Genomic DNA, 20,212 nt, shown 5'->3' on the forward strand with positions numbered 1-20,212 from the left:
TGGCCCTTTTCATGTGCTGGAAAGGCACCATCCAGAGAGCACTGTGCACTTTTTGCTGTTGAATTAAATTACGCTGTGGAGTTTGACATTTAGGAGTGAAGGAAGGTGGAAGGACTGATATCTGCTCATGCTCCCATCAGTGTTTCCTCATTCATTTTAAAGGGACAGGATCGTTAAAGGGCACGTTGAGACATCTAGTGTTCCATGGTAGCCACTGCAGAATCTTCCCTGGATTGAGGTCTATGGGGTGATTTGGTTGTGGTCTAGTTGTTTAATTCTGAGCCTGAGTCTCAATCCTTCTCACTGATTATGGGAGCTAACTCATACCCATTAAGTGCATGGCTTTGTTTTGTACATTATAAACAAAAGAAAACAAACAAACAAAAAAGTATCCATAATAATGGGGAGGTAGAAGGGTTTAACTTTTAAGCACTTGGGTCTAGACCCAGACTTGAGTTCAAGTCCTTGCCCCTCACTTTACTGAGTCTCTCTCTTTATTTGTACAGTAAGTATAATGATATCTCAAAGGATGGTGCCTGGTATTTAGGAAGTGATCAATACCTGGAAGTTTTTGTTACTGGGTGAGACACTAAAGGTTGGGTGTGGGCTTGGTAATTATGTCATTCCATTCATAAGATACAATTACTTGGAACCTGATGCTATGTCCTCCCCATCCACTTAGGCCAATTCAGTCAGAAGAGTTCAGGGCTCCACAGGTGAGAAGGAGATTGAGATGATCTTTGGAAATCAGAATCACTAAGAAGAGGTCAAAGTTTGTGTTTTAAAAACTGGCAAGCAAAATCCTACTTCCAGGATTTGTGCAACCAATAATAATCGTAATGACTGCTTATCTTTTCCTATCTTTTTTTCAATCTCAGGCCACACCTTTTTTAGTGGTGTTTCTATCTCACCCATGTCCCATGTTTACAGACACTTTATAAACCATCCTCCATGGTGAGAATCCTCTCAAATGTGATCTTCGGGAATTTTCACTTGTAAGAAATTAGGCTGCATTTGCTCTCTAGTATGTCCATCTTCAGTGCCTTTGGCATATCTGGTTCAAATTCACTGGATACTGAGGAGCGTGGCTAATGGTAGCTTCTTGTTTGGTGGATACAAGAAACTTTCCTTTAAGTGTAACTTTATAATGTTCAGCTCTAAATGGGGATTCTGGGGTGACTGAGTGTTTACCACACACAGATGCCACCGAGGGCAATTCACAGAGTTGGTGCATTTGAATGCTGCCTGAAAAGTGATGCCTAGGGTTGCCAGATTTAGTAAATAACATACAGGACAACCAGTTAGATTTGAATATCAGAAAAACAACAAGTGATTTTTCACTCTAAGTTCGTCCTATGGACTGTTTAGCAACCTCGGGACCTGAAGGGGAACTGACTGAGCACTGGGTTCAGTATTTCAGGAGTTTTGTAGATCAACCAGAATGGTCCACAGAACTTGCTTGCACAGGTCTGCAGGATAATCACCTAAATAGAACCCCTCTACACGATAGTCTGGCTGACATTCACCCAAGAGGCATCAAGACTAGCACTGGTTGTTTGAACATTAAAATACATACTGGTTGGTAAACAGATGCTGCCCTCAATATCTCTAGTGTCTATCCTACACCAGCCCCACATCCTGCCATTTCCCCAAGGACGTCCAGGACCTTTTCACAATTCAGTGACTGAAAGACAAATGTCACAACATGGATGGCTCTTGAGGCATATGCTATGCTAAGTGAAATAAGTCAGACAGAGAAAGATAAATACTGTATGTTCTCACTTATATGTGGAATCTTAAAACACACACACATACACACACATACCTAAAAACCAAATCAAACAAACAAACAAACAAACAAAAACTAAGCTCACAGAAATAGAGAACAAATGGGTGGTTGCCAGAGGTGGGGGATGGGGCATAGGGGAAATGGGTGAAGGCAGTCAAAGGATACAGACTTCCAGTTATGTGATTAATAAGTTCTGAGAATCTAATGCATAGCATGGTTACTACAGTTAATAATACTGTGTTACATAGTTAAAAGTTGCTAGGAGAGTAGATCTTAAAAGTTCTCATCACAAGAAAAGAATTTGGTAATTGAGGTGATGGATGTTAACTAAATTTACTGTGGTGATCATTTTGTAATATACACATATAAAATCATTATGGTGTACACCTTAAACTTATACAATGTTAAATGTCAATTATATCTCAATAAACTGGGGGGGGGGGAACTGCACTGGAGAAGCAGAAAGAAGTGGTGGGTGCCTTCAAATAGTTAGGAGACTGCAAATTTTGGTCTTACTATCAGAGATGTGACATTATTTCTCACATTGGAACGAAGATTCATATTGGGAATATTGAAATGTTATTTGTTTCCTTTAAATAAATTATTTCCATTCCAAATACCATTGCTCCGGTTGATTTATGTTCCTATAATAGAATCAGAAAAACTAATATTTTAGCTAAAAGGAACTTTGTTTCATCTGTTCCTGGTCCTCCCCATTCTATTAAAACACATTTGATAAAAACAAAACAACAAAAAGAACACACATACAACAAAACAAACAAATAAACAAAATCCTGAAGCCCACGGAAGTTCAGCAATGCCCAGGGTGCCATAGCTAGTTAGTGGTTGAGCCAAGAGGAGAAGTGAGAGAGATCTTCAACTCCTGGTCTAGAGCAGAGGTGGGCCCACTGCCTGTTTCTGAGTGGCCTGGAAGCTAAGAATGACCTTTATATTTTTCTTAATTAAAAACAAAATTGACTGTTATTGTCTTAAATATTGATATTCTAAGTAAGATTTTCCATTTGGAAGGGTCCTAGTGACTTGGTAAAAGTTTATATCCTGTTAATAATCAGCACACCAGCTCACAAGGACATGTTTCTCTAGGGGGACTTTGAACACTCTGTCCGGGAGGTGTTTATGACTGATATTTTGATCGGCCTTACAGCTTTGACAGGACTGCTCTGTTTTGCATTGCCTCCATCAGAAAGTTCCTTTCCCAGCCTTTTCCTGTGGATGTGCTGCCACTCATTAGTATGCAGGGTGATAGCTAAACACATAATAATCAGTGGGAGTCTGGCATCCACCAATCAAAATCGTAACTGGAAGGGGGGCTGGTGCTACTATGAAGGCCGTTTCTTTAGCTTGTTTTTTTTTTTGTTGTTGTTTTTTTTTCCTATAAAGAGCCAGAGAGGAAATAAGAGTTAAATGGTACTGAGGGGAAAGGGCTTGGAGGTGAGGAGCCTTACTTTCAGGCCTGGAAGTATGTGTTTGGGCCCAAAGTGTAAAAAAAAGATAATGTAGAAAATAATCTTAAAAAATTATCCTAATTTTTAAAAATTATAATGAATAGTAGACTAAGAAGCATATAAGTATATTTTATTATAATGTATATAACATGTAAATTATATTTTATATATGCATATATTTGCCATTAAAGGCTAGTTCAGGAAATAGACCTGATTAATGCAATATATATCAAAAGCCTAAAAATACTCAGAAGAGAAAGGGCATAGGATAAATTATATGTGTGATAGTGCTATTTACTTCCAAAGTGTAGTGTACTATTCCAAAATTGGAAACAACTTCAACATCCAATGGTAGAGAATAATTAAATAAATTTTGGGATATGATATAGTGGGACAATATACAGTCATTTATGATACATCTAGAAAGAACCTGCAGCAACATGGGTAAGCAATGTAAAAGTGATTGACAGAGAAAAAAAGAGAGAAAGAAGGATATAAAATCTATGTTTATATGTCAAAAAATCCCTTACTGAACATAAATAATACATAGTAAAAAGCACAAAAAATTATCAAATTTTAACACTATTCTTGGCTATTGAGATTAAAGATTATTTCTTTTCTTTCCATTTAAATACATATTTCAAGTTTTCTAAAAGGGTTGGGTATGATTCTTATAACTAAAAATAAACTAAGTAAAATTAAGAAATAATTTAATTCACAAGGGAGAAGGCAAATCTGTTTAGCCAGTGCCTAAAAAAAAACATAAACCGAATTTTTTAAAAACATACACAAAAAATAAGTCTTTCAAAATCCGTTTCTGAACTTCCATGTTCTAAGGCCTTCTGCAGCAGCAAGCTGAACTGAGAGTAATCTGACCAGGAGATGTCACTGTTCCACTTCTTACTTGGAGCACATCTCAAGCTGCACAATTTTACTCTTTCAGAGGGACAAAACAAAACTACAAATTCCCATGTCACCTCATGAAGCGTTGTAGATTTTCCATCTTTCAGTTCCATTCCAAACCTCCTTTTACAATAACTGGGATGTCAAATGCTTTTCTTAAAAAACATACTGTGACTATGGTTTTATAGTTATGAAAAATACAAGGTTCTGTTGTTGGTTGCTTGAAAAAAATCGTCACCCATAGGAATATCACAGACCTAACCCACACTCGTCAAATACATACTTCCAGGCCTGAAAGTAATGAATTGAGAAGTATTCAAGGTTGTCAATAGGCATGAGAGTTAACGGGGGAAATAAGTGCTTCCTGGATTTTTAATGCTCGCCCCCATCTCTGACAGGAAACGGGGAGGTGAAGGGGGTGAAGAAGGGTAGTGAGAATGGGGCAGTTGGTCAATCCTATCAGGCCACCTACAATGTGGAAGTAGCTAAAACTCAGCCCCCTGCTTTGTATAGGGTTGTCAATGCGTCTGTGTCAATGAATACAAGAATGACTGAGAAAGAAGAAGGCTGTGTTTTTAAAATGGGTCATCTTGTATTCTGCAGATTTCCTGCCAACCAGATCACCTGTTATTTGGGCAGCTGAAGAGAAAAAAAAAAAAGGTTTAGGAATATGCAAGCAGACAGGCTATTTGGGTTTCACTGGAAAATCCAGAGCCTATCAGTCAGCTAACATATGTCCTCACCTTTTAAGAAAAAATGATATTAAGAGATGAACAGCATCAGATGATTATTCCCACAATGGGGTTTAGGCAGCTAAGCTGATGTGAACAGAGGACTCTGAAAAGCTCAGATAAAGTGTAAACACAGTCACTTTCTAGCACATAAATTTCAGATCACCAAGATCTGTTTTCTGCCACCAGTTGATTTTTAGACAATGAACTCCCCCCACATACACACACACAATGAAGCTTCAGCAGCTTTATGAACAAGATTTACATTAAATGCATATTAAATGCTGACTATGCTGACTGCAAAGAATCACAGCACAAACACAATATTTCTACTTACATGGAGATCCAAGTGCAATTCACTTCTGTTTGTCTTCTCTCTCTCCTCGAGGAGCAGAAAGGGACAGGCTGGTCCAGCTCTATGGCCCAGGACCCACGCACCTCCATCCCTGATGGGAAGGTCCTTAGTGGCTGACTGCTCATTGAAGCAGTCCCGGGGAAAGCTCTCGGAGGAGATGCCTAGACAAACACAGAGAAGACTTTCAGTGACACAGTGGCCAGAAAAACATCAAGCCACCATATCTGGGGACTCGTGTGGGCCATTTCATACTACCTTCCTTTCTGTAAGTTTTAGAGTTTGCTTTCCTCCAAAAGTGCTTTTCTTAATTACTCTTCTGAATCACACTAACAAAGAATTAAAATATGTGCCCTCATACCTGCTTAAAAAAAATAATAAGCCTATTAGCTCAAATCTGTGCTCCCTATTCTTGCTTACCAATCTTGCTACGTATACCATTCTCATTCAGGATAGAATCACGGAATGAGCTGGAGGACAGAAGCCAGAAGGCTGGGTTGTTGGCTTTATTACTAAAAGCTGTCACCTGAGGCAAGTCACTAGTGTGTGTGTCTTGTAGGTTAAGGAAGTACACGGTGCTCATCTTCATTGTGGGGGATGGAATCATCGTGAGTGGTGCACATTGGCGGTTGGTCAGCTTGTTGAATGCGTGAGGCTGCCTGAGTGAACTATGTGGAACTCACTTTTCTCATCCCCAGAATGAGGGTGTTCTGCTAGTTCTTATTTACCTGTTAGAATGAGAATAGGCAAGTATGTGCCAGGCACTGCTCTCAGCCCTGTGCTTTGATTTTTTAAAAGGACCCTATTGGCAGGTATCATTAGTGTTCCAGTTTTAGAAGAAGAAACTGAATCACAAAGATCATACAGTCAGTAAGTGGTAAAGCCAGGAATTGAACCCAGGCAGTTAAATGCTAGAGGCCATGCTCTCAAAGACCAGACTATATGGCCTCTGCCTGGCATTCTTGTGATGACAATGTGTGTTCTATCACAAAAGGACTTTGTGGTCGAATAAGTGGGAGAAAAGTGGCATGTCTTATCCCTTGGAGCTACGATTCATGTTAGCATATTACAGACCTTGAGTGTCCTTTAGTAAAGAAATTTAGCTCTGTATAATAGTATTTCCACACTTATTTGACCACAGAATCCATTTAAAGGGGCACCCGATAACCTTGTTGAAAGCCACTAGTGTTCCAATGGAACATAGTTTGGAAAACACTAGGCTAGATCACCTCTAAAGTCCCATTTGACTCTCAAGTTCCTGGTCCTCTTTTAATTCCTGGTAAGAAACGCTGGCAAAATATTATGCAACTAGGCAGAAGTTAAGGGTTTAGGCTCAGTGTACTTTTGCAATAGAGATCACCGTTGGATATATGATAGGGTGTTTATTACACATAATCCTTGTAAGAGCGTCTCTTTGGCAGTGACCCAAAGCCAGCCAATGACTTCCGCCATGCTGCAAGCCTGACTTACCAGTGACCTGAGCTGAGAGTAAGCCAGCTAACAGAGGGATCATGAGATGAAATGCTTCTCCTTTCTATGAGAATAGCATTTTAGAAGAAACACTATTTAAAAATGGCCAAGGTCTTGCTTATTGTTTGCTTGTCCAGTCAGCTGATTTCCAAACACCTCAGAGTGAAAGGTGAGGCAGGTCCCAGCGTCTCTACAGTTGCCCTCTGGCAGGCTGCCCACAGAACACTCTCTGTGGAGACTGAGAACGTGAGAGTCCAGGGCTTCAGGTGTTTACTCTGCTGACATAGGGTGTCCAGATTATTATAACTAAGCTCTCCCTTTCCCTGAGCCAGATGTCTTAGAGTGAGAGTCGCTTCAGTCACCTGGCCTCACCCTCTCCATATGTCCCTTACTACCTACACTCTCCAGAGCGTTTGCTTTGGCCCTCCTGTTGGTGCCCCCACTCTGGCTCTAAGAGGAGGCACTCTGCTAAGTACCTTCACTTTATCTCCATGGTGACCCTGAGAGGAAGGTTGCTGGCCATGCTTTCATAGATGAAGAGATTCAAGCCCAGAGCCTTTTTAGCTGCCATTATATGGCTCATCTCTCTCCCAGAATATTTCTGCTCATATTTGGCAAGAAATGAGAAAATAGACCTTTTTAAATTTATGGTATACTCTCCCCATGCTACATTATCTTCAGAAATGTATTAATTACTAGCCCTATTTCTCATTTTATGGCCCTCCACTTTTCATTTTTATTTTGGAATAGCTGCCGGCTTTGAGTAAAGTTTATACTGGTTAATAAAACGACATAAAGCATAATATTTACATCACAGAGAACATAATGTACAACACCTAAGTTAGACATCCAGATCATCAAAGGCACATTGTCTGGTGAGCAGAAGTTCATCATTTGGGTTTAAGAGAGTGGTGAATTCCCACAATAACTAGGATCTGTGTCCTTAGAGAAAATGTAGATGCACACACAAACTAACTCGTACACCCCGCGGTGCTATCCGACACAGCATTCATGAGGTGTGGAGTACAACCCAATCCCCTCCTGTGCAGAGGAAAGACAGCGCGCAGTTTAGGTAGAAACAATACAAAGGAACTTTGTTTTAGAAATAGTTTTAATTTTAAAGAGCCAATTTCTCATACCTAGTGTTTAACCAGACAAAATCCCTATGAAGGAAACATGCAAGGTAAAAACCATGGCGCATAGTGATTTTGGTGAGGATCAATTTGACAGCACAGGACCAAGGGCAGACGTAAGTAACATTAAAACATTCTTAAACGTCTGACAACGTAGGTTAGGACATGGGACAAATTCACCATTAGAAAGCACATAAACTTATAAAGAAAGTCTTTTAATGGAAATTTTAATAACACCAACACAAGTTTTTTTGAATAGTTACAAATAAAGCACATGTCTATATTTATTAAAATGGGTAGTAGCCACACTACTCTCTTCAACTGAATAAATTTAATAAAGAGAAGGAAAACTTACCTAAAATTAGGTAAGTATATTCTGTCAAAAGTCAAATGTCATTTAATTTTCTGATACAGATTTTGAGGTATTTGATTTTCATTGAACATTTTGTAAAAAGCTTACAAGTCTAATCAACCTAATCATATATCTTTCCCTTTCATGTGCATATTGTATATTTGTTTTTTACTCAATATTTATTGTTTATTTTGCTTCTCAAAGACATTCCAACAGCTGGATGGACCACACATACACACACAGGTTAATTCTACAGCTGACCACTATTAATAACAACACACAGCACAGTCACAGTACGGTAAGGGCGACTTACCTTGGGACCACCTGGAAAGTCTGTGCTTGTCTCAACCATTCAAATGATGAGCTGCACTTCCTGATGCTAACCTACAACATCAGACTGGGGTTTTGCTGTCAATTATCAAGATAATGGAAGCAGAAAGAAAGGAAAGGTAATATGCCATTTACAACTGAAAGTAGTATCCATACCTTATCTTCCCAAAATTGAATGTCTCTCTACCTATGGTACATTGGAGTATTGTTACCACTTCTTTACTCCTGCCCTGTATGATTATTATGCACCCAAGGCCTTGCCAGTTGTCTTGGTAGTTCCTCCCATTGGCCCATGGATATTGGACTTGGCCTCGTGACCTGTTTTGGCCAATTGAATGTGGGCAATGTGACACTGTGCCAATTCTGAGGCAAAGCCTAACTAGTAAGAAGCACCGTGTGTTTTTACACCCTGCTTGGTGTTTATGCCATCATTATTTGACAAGTCCATCCTAGGGAGCCTAGAATTAGACACACAGAGCAGACCCAAACACAGTCTTACTGCCTGGAGCCAACCTTAGCTGAACCTGGGTCAAATCAAATGAACCTTAGCCAACTCCTAAGCCAATGAATGGGAACAATACATTTTGCTGTGAGCCATTGAGATTTGGGGTTCATTGTTGAAATAGCTGCTAATACACTATCATCTGCCTCCACCAAAAGCACTACACTTTAAACCATTTCAGCTGAGCAGGCTTAAAGACTACGATAATCTAATTTGTACTAAAAACAATTATTCAATGTATCAGGTTTTAAAAAAAAAAATCAAGTGAATACTCATAGCATGCCCATTACCTCATTCATACCAAGATTCACACACAAACTACATTTCATTTAAAAAACTTAAACTTATTTACCAGATAATGCTTTTAATTATTTAAAGAATATATGCCCACATATATAAAGACACTTTCAAATAGAAGCTTGCAAACATACTAGGTAATTTTACAAAATTAGAATGCCTTTTAGTCTTTCTTTTTTAATTTTTCTGTAATACCAGGCCCTCACTTGACAGCAATGAAGTAATGATGCCTCCAAAAAGAGAAGAGGAAGAAAAAAAAAGCCTGAAACTCTCATGATTTTTTGTTCCTATGTTGTAGGTCCCAAGGCCATTCATCACACTCAACTTAAAATAAATCCAAGAGGTGAAGTTTCCCCAAGCGTGAAAATCAGAACTGATATGTAAATGTAGACAGGTTGTCTTACGTTATGTTATTCAAACATGTACTTACAGGCAAGAGAGACAGCAATCTAGATGTGTAGCTAATGGAAAGTGACTTTAAGTACTTGTAGGGAGGTGTGTGCCTGTGTGTCTATATCAAGAAAGGCAGCGCTTTGGCAAAAATACAGTCCCGTGGCTGGTTTCTGTCAATTAGGGATCAACTCTTTCTTGTTCTATTGCCCTCATTTTCATTTCTAGTGATGTTAAATGATACAATCCCAGCTAAGTAGATATATAATTCTGAAAAAGCCTCTTCTCTAGCCATCCCAGCCTCTAACTCCTCTTGCTAGAAGTATGTGGAAAGAGAAATTATGATCAAGGGGAGGTAGGTAGAAGGCTGACATCCCCTGCCTGGGATTGTATCGTTTAACATCACTAGAAATGAAAATGAGGGCAATAGAACGAGAAAGAGTTGATCCCTAAATGACAGAACCGGGGAGTAAGCTATGTCAATTTCAGAATCTATGGGAAAAGCATCCATATCCGCTAACAAATGCAATGTTGTTAATATTCAAATTCAAGTAAAATAAAATAAAAATTAGAGCTGGAAGGAATTTTACATATCTTTCCACCCACCTGCTCATTTTATAGTTGAGGGAACTGAAATCCAGGAAGATTGTGATATTTCCAACACAACTATCTAGTGCAGTGGTTCTCAACCTTTCTAATGCCGCGACCCTTTAATACAGTTCCTCATGTTGTGGTGACCCCCAACCCTAAAATTATTTTTGTTGCTACTTCATAACTGTAATTTTGCTACTGTTAATGAATTGTAATGTAAATATCTGTGTTTTCCGATGGTCTTAGGCGACCCTGCTAGCGGTTCTCAACCTGTGGGTCACAACATTAAAAAGGTTGAGAACCCCTGCTCTATGTGCTTCTCCCTTTTGTCGCGACCCACAGGTTGAGAACCGTTGCTGTAGAGCCTAAGACCATCGGAAAACACAGATATTTACATTATGATTCATAACAGTAGCAAAATTACAGTTATGAAGTAGCAACGAAAATAATTTTAGGGTTGGGGGTCACCACAGCATGAGGAGCTGTATTAAAGGGTCGCGGCATTAGAAAGGTTGAGAACCACTGATCTAGTGGCAAAGGCAGAACTAAAATCCAGATTCCAGGGAAATCGTGCATGCTGTTTAGAGAACATTATTGCCAATCCACAAATGGGAATACTGAGGTCTGAGAAAGAAGTAGATGTCAGTGGTTGGACAGGTGGGTTCAGCTTCTGACTGTGACCTTGGCTAATTGCTGGACCTTGGTGGAATTACTAAACCACTCTGAATCTTTATGTCCTCATTAATAAAATGAAGATAATAAGAATATACCTGTGCTCAAAATTGGTGGATTTTTTCAAGAACTTTTCCAGGGTTGGGGGTGATGTATTGATGAGGGATACAAACAAATCCATGTTTCAAATAAAGAAACCTGTATGTAATGAGAGCATATTAGACATCACAGGCTGATGTTAAGGACTATTTTTTGTCAAAGAAGACAAAGAGAAAAATAATTAAACTCATAAGAATTCTCGGTAGCACTGCACTGCAGCAGATTCCAAATCTGTTCAAGTCCTAAAAATAGAACTCACGTCATCAAATGCAATAGCTCCAAGTACATAGCTGATCATCTTCAAAAAGAGCAGCTCTTCAGGGGCCTTCACAGACACCCTATGACAGTCAAACATGAGCCTAGAGCCATGAATAAAATTATTTATAGACAAAGGTTTAAATGAAATCACATTTTAAAGAGGTACATGAATACATATTGTTATGATTATTACATTAACCTCTCTCTGTGATCATTTCCTGTGAAGAATACAGATGATAGACCAGAAGCAAATATTACTCAAGTCAGGACTCATTTACAGCAGGAGCTATACTGAGTATTTTAAACACCTGAAAAACAGGGGCATGTATTTAAAGTAGCACAAATGATGCTGAGTCACCCTGCTTTAAACTGAGTAAAAGGTAGGAGCAGATGCATCAAGGTATGGTTTGGTGCAGAAAAGACCAAGAAAGAATCAAATTTGGAAGATTGCAGAATTCACTGAGATATTTTCAGTAATAAGTGCTTAAGAAATTAATTCCTTCTAATTCCTAAGTGATCAAAAATTTTTGGTATTTTGATCATAAGGAATATACTTATTAACAAAAATAATACTGAGGTGAAGAACAAAAATACAAAAATTATTTGTAGTATTTATTATAAATATACTGAATAACATTTTTCCTTCTTATGTAATATTATTTTAGTTATTATGGGGATAATTGCACCAATGGGTAAACTGACTCTTGAAGAGATATCACATAACTACTAATTATCCTAATAGCTAAGAAGGTATAACAAAAACTACAAAATACTAAGCCTTGGATTAAAAAATATATATATAATAATGACTTTTTAAAAAAATCCTTTTCAAAAAGAAATGATTTTAAAAGATTCACAAAGACCAAATATATATAACAAGATTAATAAAAACTAAACAAAGGCACATATGTCAATATTAAGGGTAAATATTTAAGAGATTAAGAACAAAATATGCCTGAGTGTCCTTGCAAACAAAGCAAGAACATTTGGTTATTTCGCTCCTATTATCAAAAGGAAGAAACAGTCCAGCTGGTGTGGCTCAGTTGGATGAGCATCACCCCATGCACCAGGAGGTCACTGGTTAAATTCCCGGTCAGAGCACAAGTCTGGGGCTGTGGGCTCATTCCCCAATAGGGGGTATGCAGTAGGTAGTGGATTAAATTTCTCTCTCATTGGTGTTTCTGTCTCTCTCTCTCTCCCTTCTTCTCTCTGAAATCAATAAAAACATATTTTTTAAAAAGGAAGAAACATATTGATCCTTCAGGGCTGACACAGATTTTTCTGATATTAAATTCTGAGAGACATTATTATTTAATAGAATTAGTTCCACCCTAGCCTTAACTCCATCCTAGCTATTTGACCAACAATTGATTTCACAAAAACCAATGGGGCTAGTCTAGTTATTGATCAATAGCCTTTGTCCTCCTAACCAGAGAGGTTTGGAAATGTCTTAATTACCCAATAATTTGGAACTGAAGTGATGAGTTCTTCAGCAGAGCATCTAAGTACTGGCTTTTCTGAAACAGCCAGATTCTTAAATGGCCCCCTTTTGGCAAGGTGTCTTAGGCTCCAGAGTTTTTCTATCTTCCTTCTCCCACCAGGCATTAGTACTAAAGAAGGACCCTGCATTTTACCCCCAACTGCCTTAGCTGAGGCCTGATTTATCAGTTTCTCTTCCCACAAATCCATTTTCTTTTTTTCCTTCTCAGCCATGGTAAGATAATCCGAGTCACAGCACCATGATGTTGGTGAAACAGCACCAGAACATCACTGGCAATTGGACCTCAGTTCAGCAACCTCAGTTCTTGAGTTCTGGCTAAGAAAGAATTTGGAGCCAAGACTCTATAAGAGAAAGTTTATTTAGAAAGTCACAGAGAAAGAAGAAATAAGTGGCAGAAGAAATGGGCTCAAGTTACAGAGGGAAAAGAAGGGCCTTTGGAGCATAGGAGAGAGAAAGGTAAAGGGGGGAAGGAGAGGAAAAAGAGAGAGGCATGGGTGTATTCCTAGGAGGGCGAGTGCCCACAAATTCATGTCCTTCAGGGCCAGTGATGTCCTACTTATGGGACATTTACTATATGTCACACACTTTACATACATTTCACATTATTGAGAATCTTTACAATCATCCTGAAAGGTAGTTGTAAGCAAACCCTACTTTAAAGATGCGGGAACTAATGAAATAGAGAAGTTAACTTTGTCCAGGGTCAATCAGTAAGTAGTAGAACTAGGTTCTGAAACCAGAGCCTGGAATTAACCTCCTGCCATAAACAACTAGGAACTAAACAAAACATAGGAAACAACTATTTTTAAGTATTCGATTGCAAGCAGCACAGTATTATAATACTTGAGATATGTAAAACAAATTAAGTGAGTCTAATAATTGCCTAGGCTAAAAGGTGATTTCTAAAAATAATTGATAGGGTCCCAGTGACCTCTGGAGCATTATCAATTAGTCTAACATATGTAAAATTAGAAGCAGGGGTGTAAAAGAAACAGAAAAATATTTAAGCAAATACTGGCTAGAATTTTCCAAATTTGATAAAAATTATAAACCCACATATCAAAGAAGCTCAATAAATCATAAAGGGGATAAACACCAAAAAAAAAAAATCTATATATATAAAAGGCTAATATTCTAAGTGTCTGACTGTCTGACTGGTCGCTATGATGTACACTGACCACCAGGGGGCAGACACTCAACACAGGAGCTGCTGTAATGCGCACTGACCATTTACAAAGAAACAGCACCTCAGACCTGACACCCACAAAGCAACACCCGGCTTCCCCCAAGTGTAAGGTGGGACAGTCCCGATTTTTAACAATTTGTCCCGTGTCCCACGGCATTTTAAAAAAGTCCAGATTTTTGGAAAGAATGCACGACAAGCTAGGGAACGGCAGGAGAACGGGAAGAGAATATACGGTTTTCGGCGGCCATGTGGCTATTTAGCCAGGATATGAGTTTTATATTATTTTTGTTAATTTTATAATGTTAAACTTTAATAATAACAAATAATTGTTGAGAACTGATTATCGAGAACTGCTTATCAAAGTTCGCATTGTTGATCAGTTGTTAGAATTCGACCACCATTGTTTGGACTTAATGAACAATGGCATTTTTTGGGATTGGCAACGACGAAAATATTTTGTAACTGTCTCTCAGACGATACACATCGTACTGCATGCTAGTAAGCTAGTTAAACAAGTGATGTCATTACAAATCAGCTATTCAGATAATTTAGGTATTTATTTATTTATTTATTTATTTATTTATTTATTTATTTATTTCATAAATACATAAATTTTCTTGAATTTAGCAGACAGTACTCTTATTTATATTTTATAGTGGCGGCAAAAAGTCTAGCGCCAGCCTTGAAAGTGACACTTACGACTTACATTATGGCAAATTCAGAGGAAAAATAATACAAGTTAGTATTGTTATTATTTAGAAAGAAATATAGGATTAAAATTAAAATCATTTTTAAAATATAGTTACTTTATAACAATCTAATTAATTTAATTTATAAACTAACAATAAAATATGTTCATGTAATTATGTACCTACTTACTGTGTTTTTAAGCAATTTGTATATAATAATTTATAATATAATTTTAAATTATTTTTTTTAGATTTTTAACATAATGAGTAAGAAAAGAGGATGCAAATTCAATGATGATCTAAGAAGTGATTTTCCTTTTATTAAAAAAAACAAAAGCAATTACAATATAGACCAAATTTTTAATCAAAACCCCCCCTCCCCCCCTTTCCACCCCCCCCCCCCCGTCAATGGTGTCCCGCTTTATCAATGTTAAAATCTGGTCACCTTACCCAAGTGGGACACAGGCCCTGCCACCACCACGGAGTGACAGCAAATCACAGCCAATGCTGTTGAGACCCCATGGTGCAAAATGTGGCCCACAGCCCAGCCCAACTCAGAAACGGTGGCTGTGGATGCTGGGTAATGACATCACGTAGCAACGCCCACCTTCCTCTCCTTAGCGACAGATCATTTAACAATAAACAGTACTATGGACCTGGTGCCCACAAACCAACACTCAGCTTCCCCCAAGTGGGACACAGTCCCAGCCACCACCCCAGATTGATACCCCACCAATCGCAGCCGACGCTGCCGAGACCCCATGGCGCAAAATGCGGCCTACAGCCTGGCCCAGCCAGGAAACAGGTGGCTGTGGGTGCCAGGTAATGATATCACATAGCAACTCCTGGCTTCCTCTCCCTAGCAACAACCAGCATCTTTGGAGTTTCTTCAGCCCAGGAACACAACTTGCTTTATAGCCAGGTGGAAACATTTTACACTTTAACCAAATGTCTGTGAAGCATTTTCCCATGACTCATCTCATTTGATCCTCACAGAAGTCCTGGAGTAGGTAGATAGGACACTCAGTGAAATCCTATTTTCTTTTCATTAGTCAGAAAACAGAGATTTAGAAAGTTTAGAAACTTGACCCAACTGAAAAGAAGTAAGAAATGGTGGATCTTGAAAATGACTTTAGGTTTTCTCATTGCGCAGAATATAGTCAAACACTGCTACAGTTAAATATTTTACCCTTTGTTCTCCCTGCATGATCTACAATAATAATCTGCTTCATGTTGATATTTACTGCTGTGTTGTTGACAATTACCTGAAAGAGAAGACGGGGTGCTTCACTAGGCTGGAAAAGGTTTAGCTAAATCAGAAAGCAGGTCTAATTAAGTTTATTCTATCCTATATAAGAAAAGGCTAATATGCAAATCAACCGAACTGTGGAATGACTGGTTGCTATGATGTGCATTGACCACCAGGGGGCAGACGCTCAATGCAGGAGCTGCCCCCTGGTGGTCAGTGCGCTCCCACAGGGGGAGTGCTGCTCAGCCAGAAGCCAGGCTCACAGCTGGCAAGCGCAGCAGTGGTGGCGGGAGCCTCTTCCACCTCTGCTGCAGCGCTAAGGATGTCCAACTGATGGCTTAGGGGAGCAGGCCTAAGCCATCATTCGGACATCTCCTGAAGGCTCCCAGACTGCAAGAGGGCGCAGGCCAGGCTGAGGGACACCCCCGCCCTCCCGCCCCTGAGTGCATGAATTTCATGCACCGGGCCTTTAGTAATAAATAAAATTGCTGAAAACCAGTGATAAAAAGAATATTATAAAAGCAGTCAGAGAAAAAAGTAATATTATATATAGAAAACCAAAGAAAAGAATTATAGCAAACTTCTTGTCACAATATGCAAGCCAGAAGACAATGGAATGACAATACTGAAGTACAGAGAGATAAAAAAAAAAAAAATGATAAAAAATAAAAGATTTTAAAATTCAACCTAAAACTTTATTTTATTTATTTGTTTTATTTTTTTCAACCTATAATTTTATATCTAGCAAAAATACCTTCCAACATGAAAGAAAAATCCTACAATCAAAAGCTTGACAATTTATCTCCACTTGACTTAGACTACGGAGAAGAAAGTGTTAATTTTTTTCAGGCAAAGAGGGAAATAAATGACCAGAAGAAAATTTGGTAAACACGAAAACTAAATAAACATATGAATAAGTACACAAGACGTTTTTCTCATTATTAAAGTTATTTTAAAATATAATTAACTATAGAAAAACAAACAAACAAAAACAATGTACTGTGGAGCTTATAACATATGTAGATATAAAATATTGACAACAATAGCACTACAGCCAAGAGGATGAAATGGAAATATTCTGTTGTAAGATTCATATATTTATGAGAAGTGGAAAATATTATTTGAAAATAGACTGAGATAAATTAAATTTGTATATTATAAACTCTAGAGTAACCAGTTCTTAAAAACAGTATCTTCAACAGCAGATATAATATGAAATCCTAGAAAGTACTCAATCCAAAAGAAGACAGAAAATTATGTAAAAGGAACAAAGAACAAATGGAAGGTAGATTAAAAGCCATAGTGATAGTTACTTTAAATATATATCATCTAAAAGTCTCCAATTTAAAGTCAGAATTTATCAGACTTGAATAAAAAAATAAAACAACTATATGCTATCAACAAGAAACTCTTTTTAAGTATAAAAATCATAAATACATTAATCCTAAAAGTATGGAAAACATTACATGGTGAAAACACTGATCACAGAAAGCTTGAGTTACTATTTTTTAAAAATTAATCTTTATTGTTGAAATTAATACAGATGTACCCTTTTCCCCCCAGTGATCCCTTCTAGCCTGCCCCCCGCTCCCCACCCCAGTGACTATTTTAATATTAGAAAAAATAAACTTCAAAATGAGATATGTTACCAGAAATAAAATAAATCTTAATAAATTTAATAGGCTCAAAGTCATTAAAAATATGTTCATGCCCAATGGGCATGGCTCAGTGGTTGAGCATCGACCTCTGAACCAGGCGGTCATGGTTCGATTCCTGGTCAGAGCACATGTCTGGTTTGCAGGTTCGATCCCCAGTGTGGGGAATGCAGGAGGCAGCCAATCAATGATTCTCTCTCATTATTGGTTTGGCTCAGTGGATAGAGTGTCGGCCTGCGGACTGGAAGGTCCCATGTTCGATTCTGGTCAAGGGCATGTACCTTGGTTGCAGGCACATCCCCAGTAGGAGGTGTGCAGGAGGCAGCTGATCGATGTTTCTCTCTCATTGATGTTTCAAACTCTCTATCCCTCTCCCTTCCTCTCTGTAAAAATCAATAAAATATATTAAAAATTTTTTTTTAAATATATTTTTATTGATTTCAGAGAGAAAGGGAGAGGGAGAGAGATAGAAACATCAATGATGAGAGAGAATCATGTACAAACAATCAATGACTATGAGACATCTGAGGAGAATGTCTAAAAAAATAAATAAAGAGCAATAAAGTGGAGAACAAAAAGTAAAAGAGGTTGCATCACTCTAAACCTGCTGGATCAAGATTGTGGAGGTGGCAACTTTCTTTGGCAGCTCTTGCCACATGGCTCTCTTCCCTTCCTCTAGTCCTTGCCAGCTTCCTGTGATTCTGTCCCCACCCTTTTCCCCTAGGGGTGAAAATGGCTTTTTGCCATTACTAATTTCCGGTAATCCCACAAACCCATGCTGGTTTTCTTAATCAGTCTGGACATGATCTCTTCATTAAGTTATTTGCAGTTTAAACCCTTTTGAATGTACATCTCTTTTCTGCCAGGACTCTGACTGATAGGGCAATTGTTATCAGTAACAATTGTTATCAGAAGTTTATTTCCTACCCTTTAGCATGCTTGTGTATTACTAAGGCATCTAGTGTGCTTGCTACCTGATGTTTACCATAGCCAGTGAGAATAATAGCAGCAATGTAATGGGCCAGTGTAGACTTTTGTAGCATATGAAAATGATCCAAGTCCTTTCAGATTATATTATGAGAAAAGGAAAGCTGCCATAGCCTTAAAGTAAGGCAGTGACAAGTATACTGCCATCTTTTCCAATTGAAGATAAATTAGCTGGTATGAAAACAAAGCATTTTCTGAATCAATAAGTACACAGGTCCCAGGGGCTGTGCTGATATACTCAGTAAGTGAACCATATCTGAAACAGTGCTTGCAAATTACACCCTTGTGTAATTAAGTTTACAATAATCCAATCATTCTCTAAAAGCCATCTGTAGTCTCATAGCCCAAAGAAAATTTAAACAGAAGTATGATATGAATCACCATCCCTGCATCTTTCAAATCTTGGATGGTGGCACAAATCTCTGCACTTATCCCAAGGATGTAGTATAGACATTCAACCACTGGGGGGAATATGGTACCATTTCTCCCTGAACACCCAGATCTGGAAACCCAAAGTAGAGTGGCCTTTCTCATTGTTATACCTAAAAAATCACTTGCACAATTTTTGCAACCTTGGGCTTGGTGGGTTTGGAAAACTCAGTGCCCAAAGGAGGAAATGCTTCCACTAGGGCAGTGGTCGGCAAACTCATTAGTCAACAGAGCCAAATATCAACAGTATGACGATTGAAATTTCTTTTGAGAGCCAAATTTTTTAAACTTAAACTTCTTCTAACGCCACTTCTTCAAAATAGACTCGCCCAGGCCGTGGTATTTTGTGGAAGAGCCACACTCAAGGGGCCAAAGAGCCGCATGTGGCTTGCGAGCCGCAGTTTGCCGACCAGGGCACTAGGGAACAAAGTCATGGTTGAATTAGCCAGGAAGCTGAGAGTGCTCCCAGGCCTTTTAGGTTCTTATACATTAGAGATACATTTATTTGACTTTAGTGCCTCATGAAATAAATGTCTTTAGTAGAATATCTTGAGCTGGACTTAGAATATTAAACTTCTGTAATCAAAGAAATAATAGTAAGTGTTGAAGCTGCATATTTTGAAAAATACTATAAAATGAATGTTCTCATATGAATATTAGTATGATAAAATAAACTGCTGTGAAGGAAATACTTTCAAAGCTTCCCAGTAAAAGAGTACATTGGTATACATCCCTGAAAAGTTATTGACAATATATATCTGAAACAGGGGCTGACCAAATACAATACTCAACTTGTTTTTGTGCAGCCTGTAAGCTAAGAATGATTCTTTCATTTTTCCATGTTTAAAGGAGAGGAAGGAGGTGGAAGGGAGAAGGGATAGAGGAAGAGAAAGAGAATCAGCACCAGCAACAGAGACCTATGACCTCTAAAGTAAAATATATTTACTATTTGTCTCTTTACAGAAAAGCTTGCTAGTTCCTATTCTAAAATGTTAATATATCCTTTAATCAGCAAGATTGACTTGTGTGAATCTATCCTAGAAAAATAGGTGTTTTGCTCTTCAAGATCTTTGTAAAAAATACATTTATCGACCAAAAAGGGGGCGCTACAGAAAGTAACCTCACAGGATGATCCAATTATAAATTCCTAAATGGGTAGTCATGGCCCAGGCATGTAACTT

The 20,212-nt window shown here is 38.2% G+C and overlaps 1 protein-coding gene across 2 annotated transcripts in view; it reads right to left on the minus strand.

The window, feature by feature from the left end:
- The window catches only part of FMN1 (formin 1), a 402,801-nt gene that overhangs the window by 298,440 nt on the left and 84,149 nt on the right, over positions 1-20,212 (minus strand). The window contains exon 2 of one of the 2 annotated variants that reach the window (XM_008142957.3): positions 5,227-5,405. The exons of the other annotated variant lie outside the window; for it this stretch is intronic. Within the exon in view, the coding sequence (XP_008141179.2) occupies positions 5,227-5,405 (179 nt within the window). The remainder of the gene's footprint in view (positions 1-5,226; positions 5,406-20,212) is intronic. 2 annotated transcript variants of the gene reach the window in all.

Source organism: Eptesicus fuscus, chromosome 5 (assembly GCF_027574615.1).
Source record: "Eptesicus fuscus isolate TK198812 chromosome 5, DD_ASM_mEF_20220401, whole genome shotgun sequence".
NCBI classification, from domain to species: domain Eukaryota; kingdom Metazoa; phylum Chordata; class Mammalia; order Chiroptera; family Vespertilionidae; genus Eptesicus; species Eptesicus fuscus.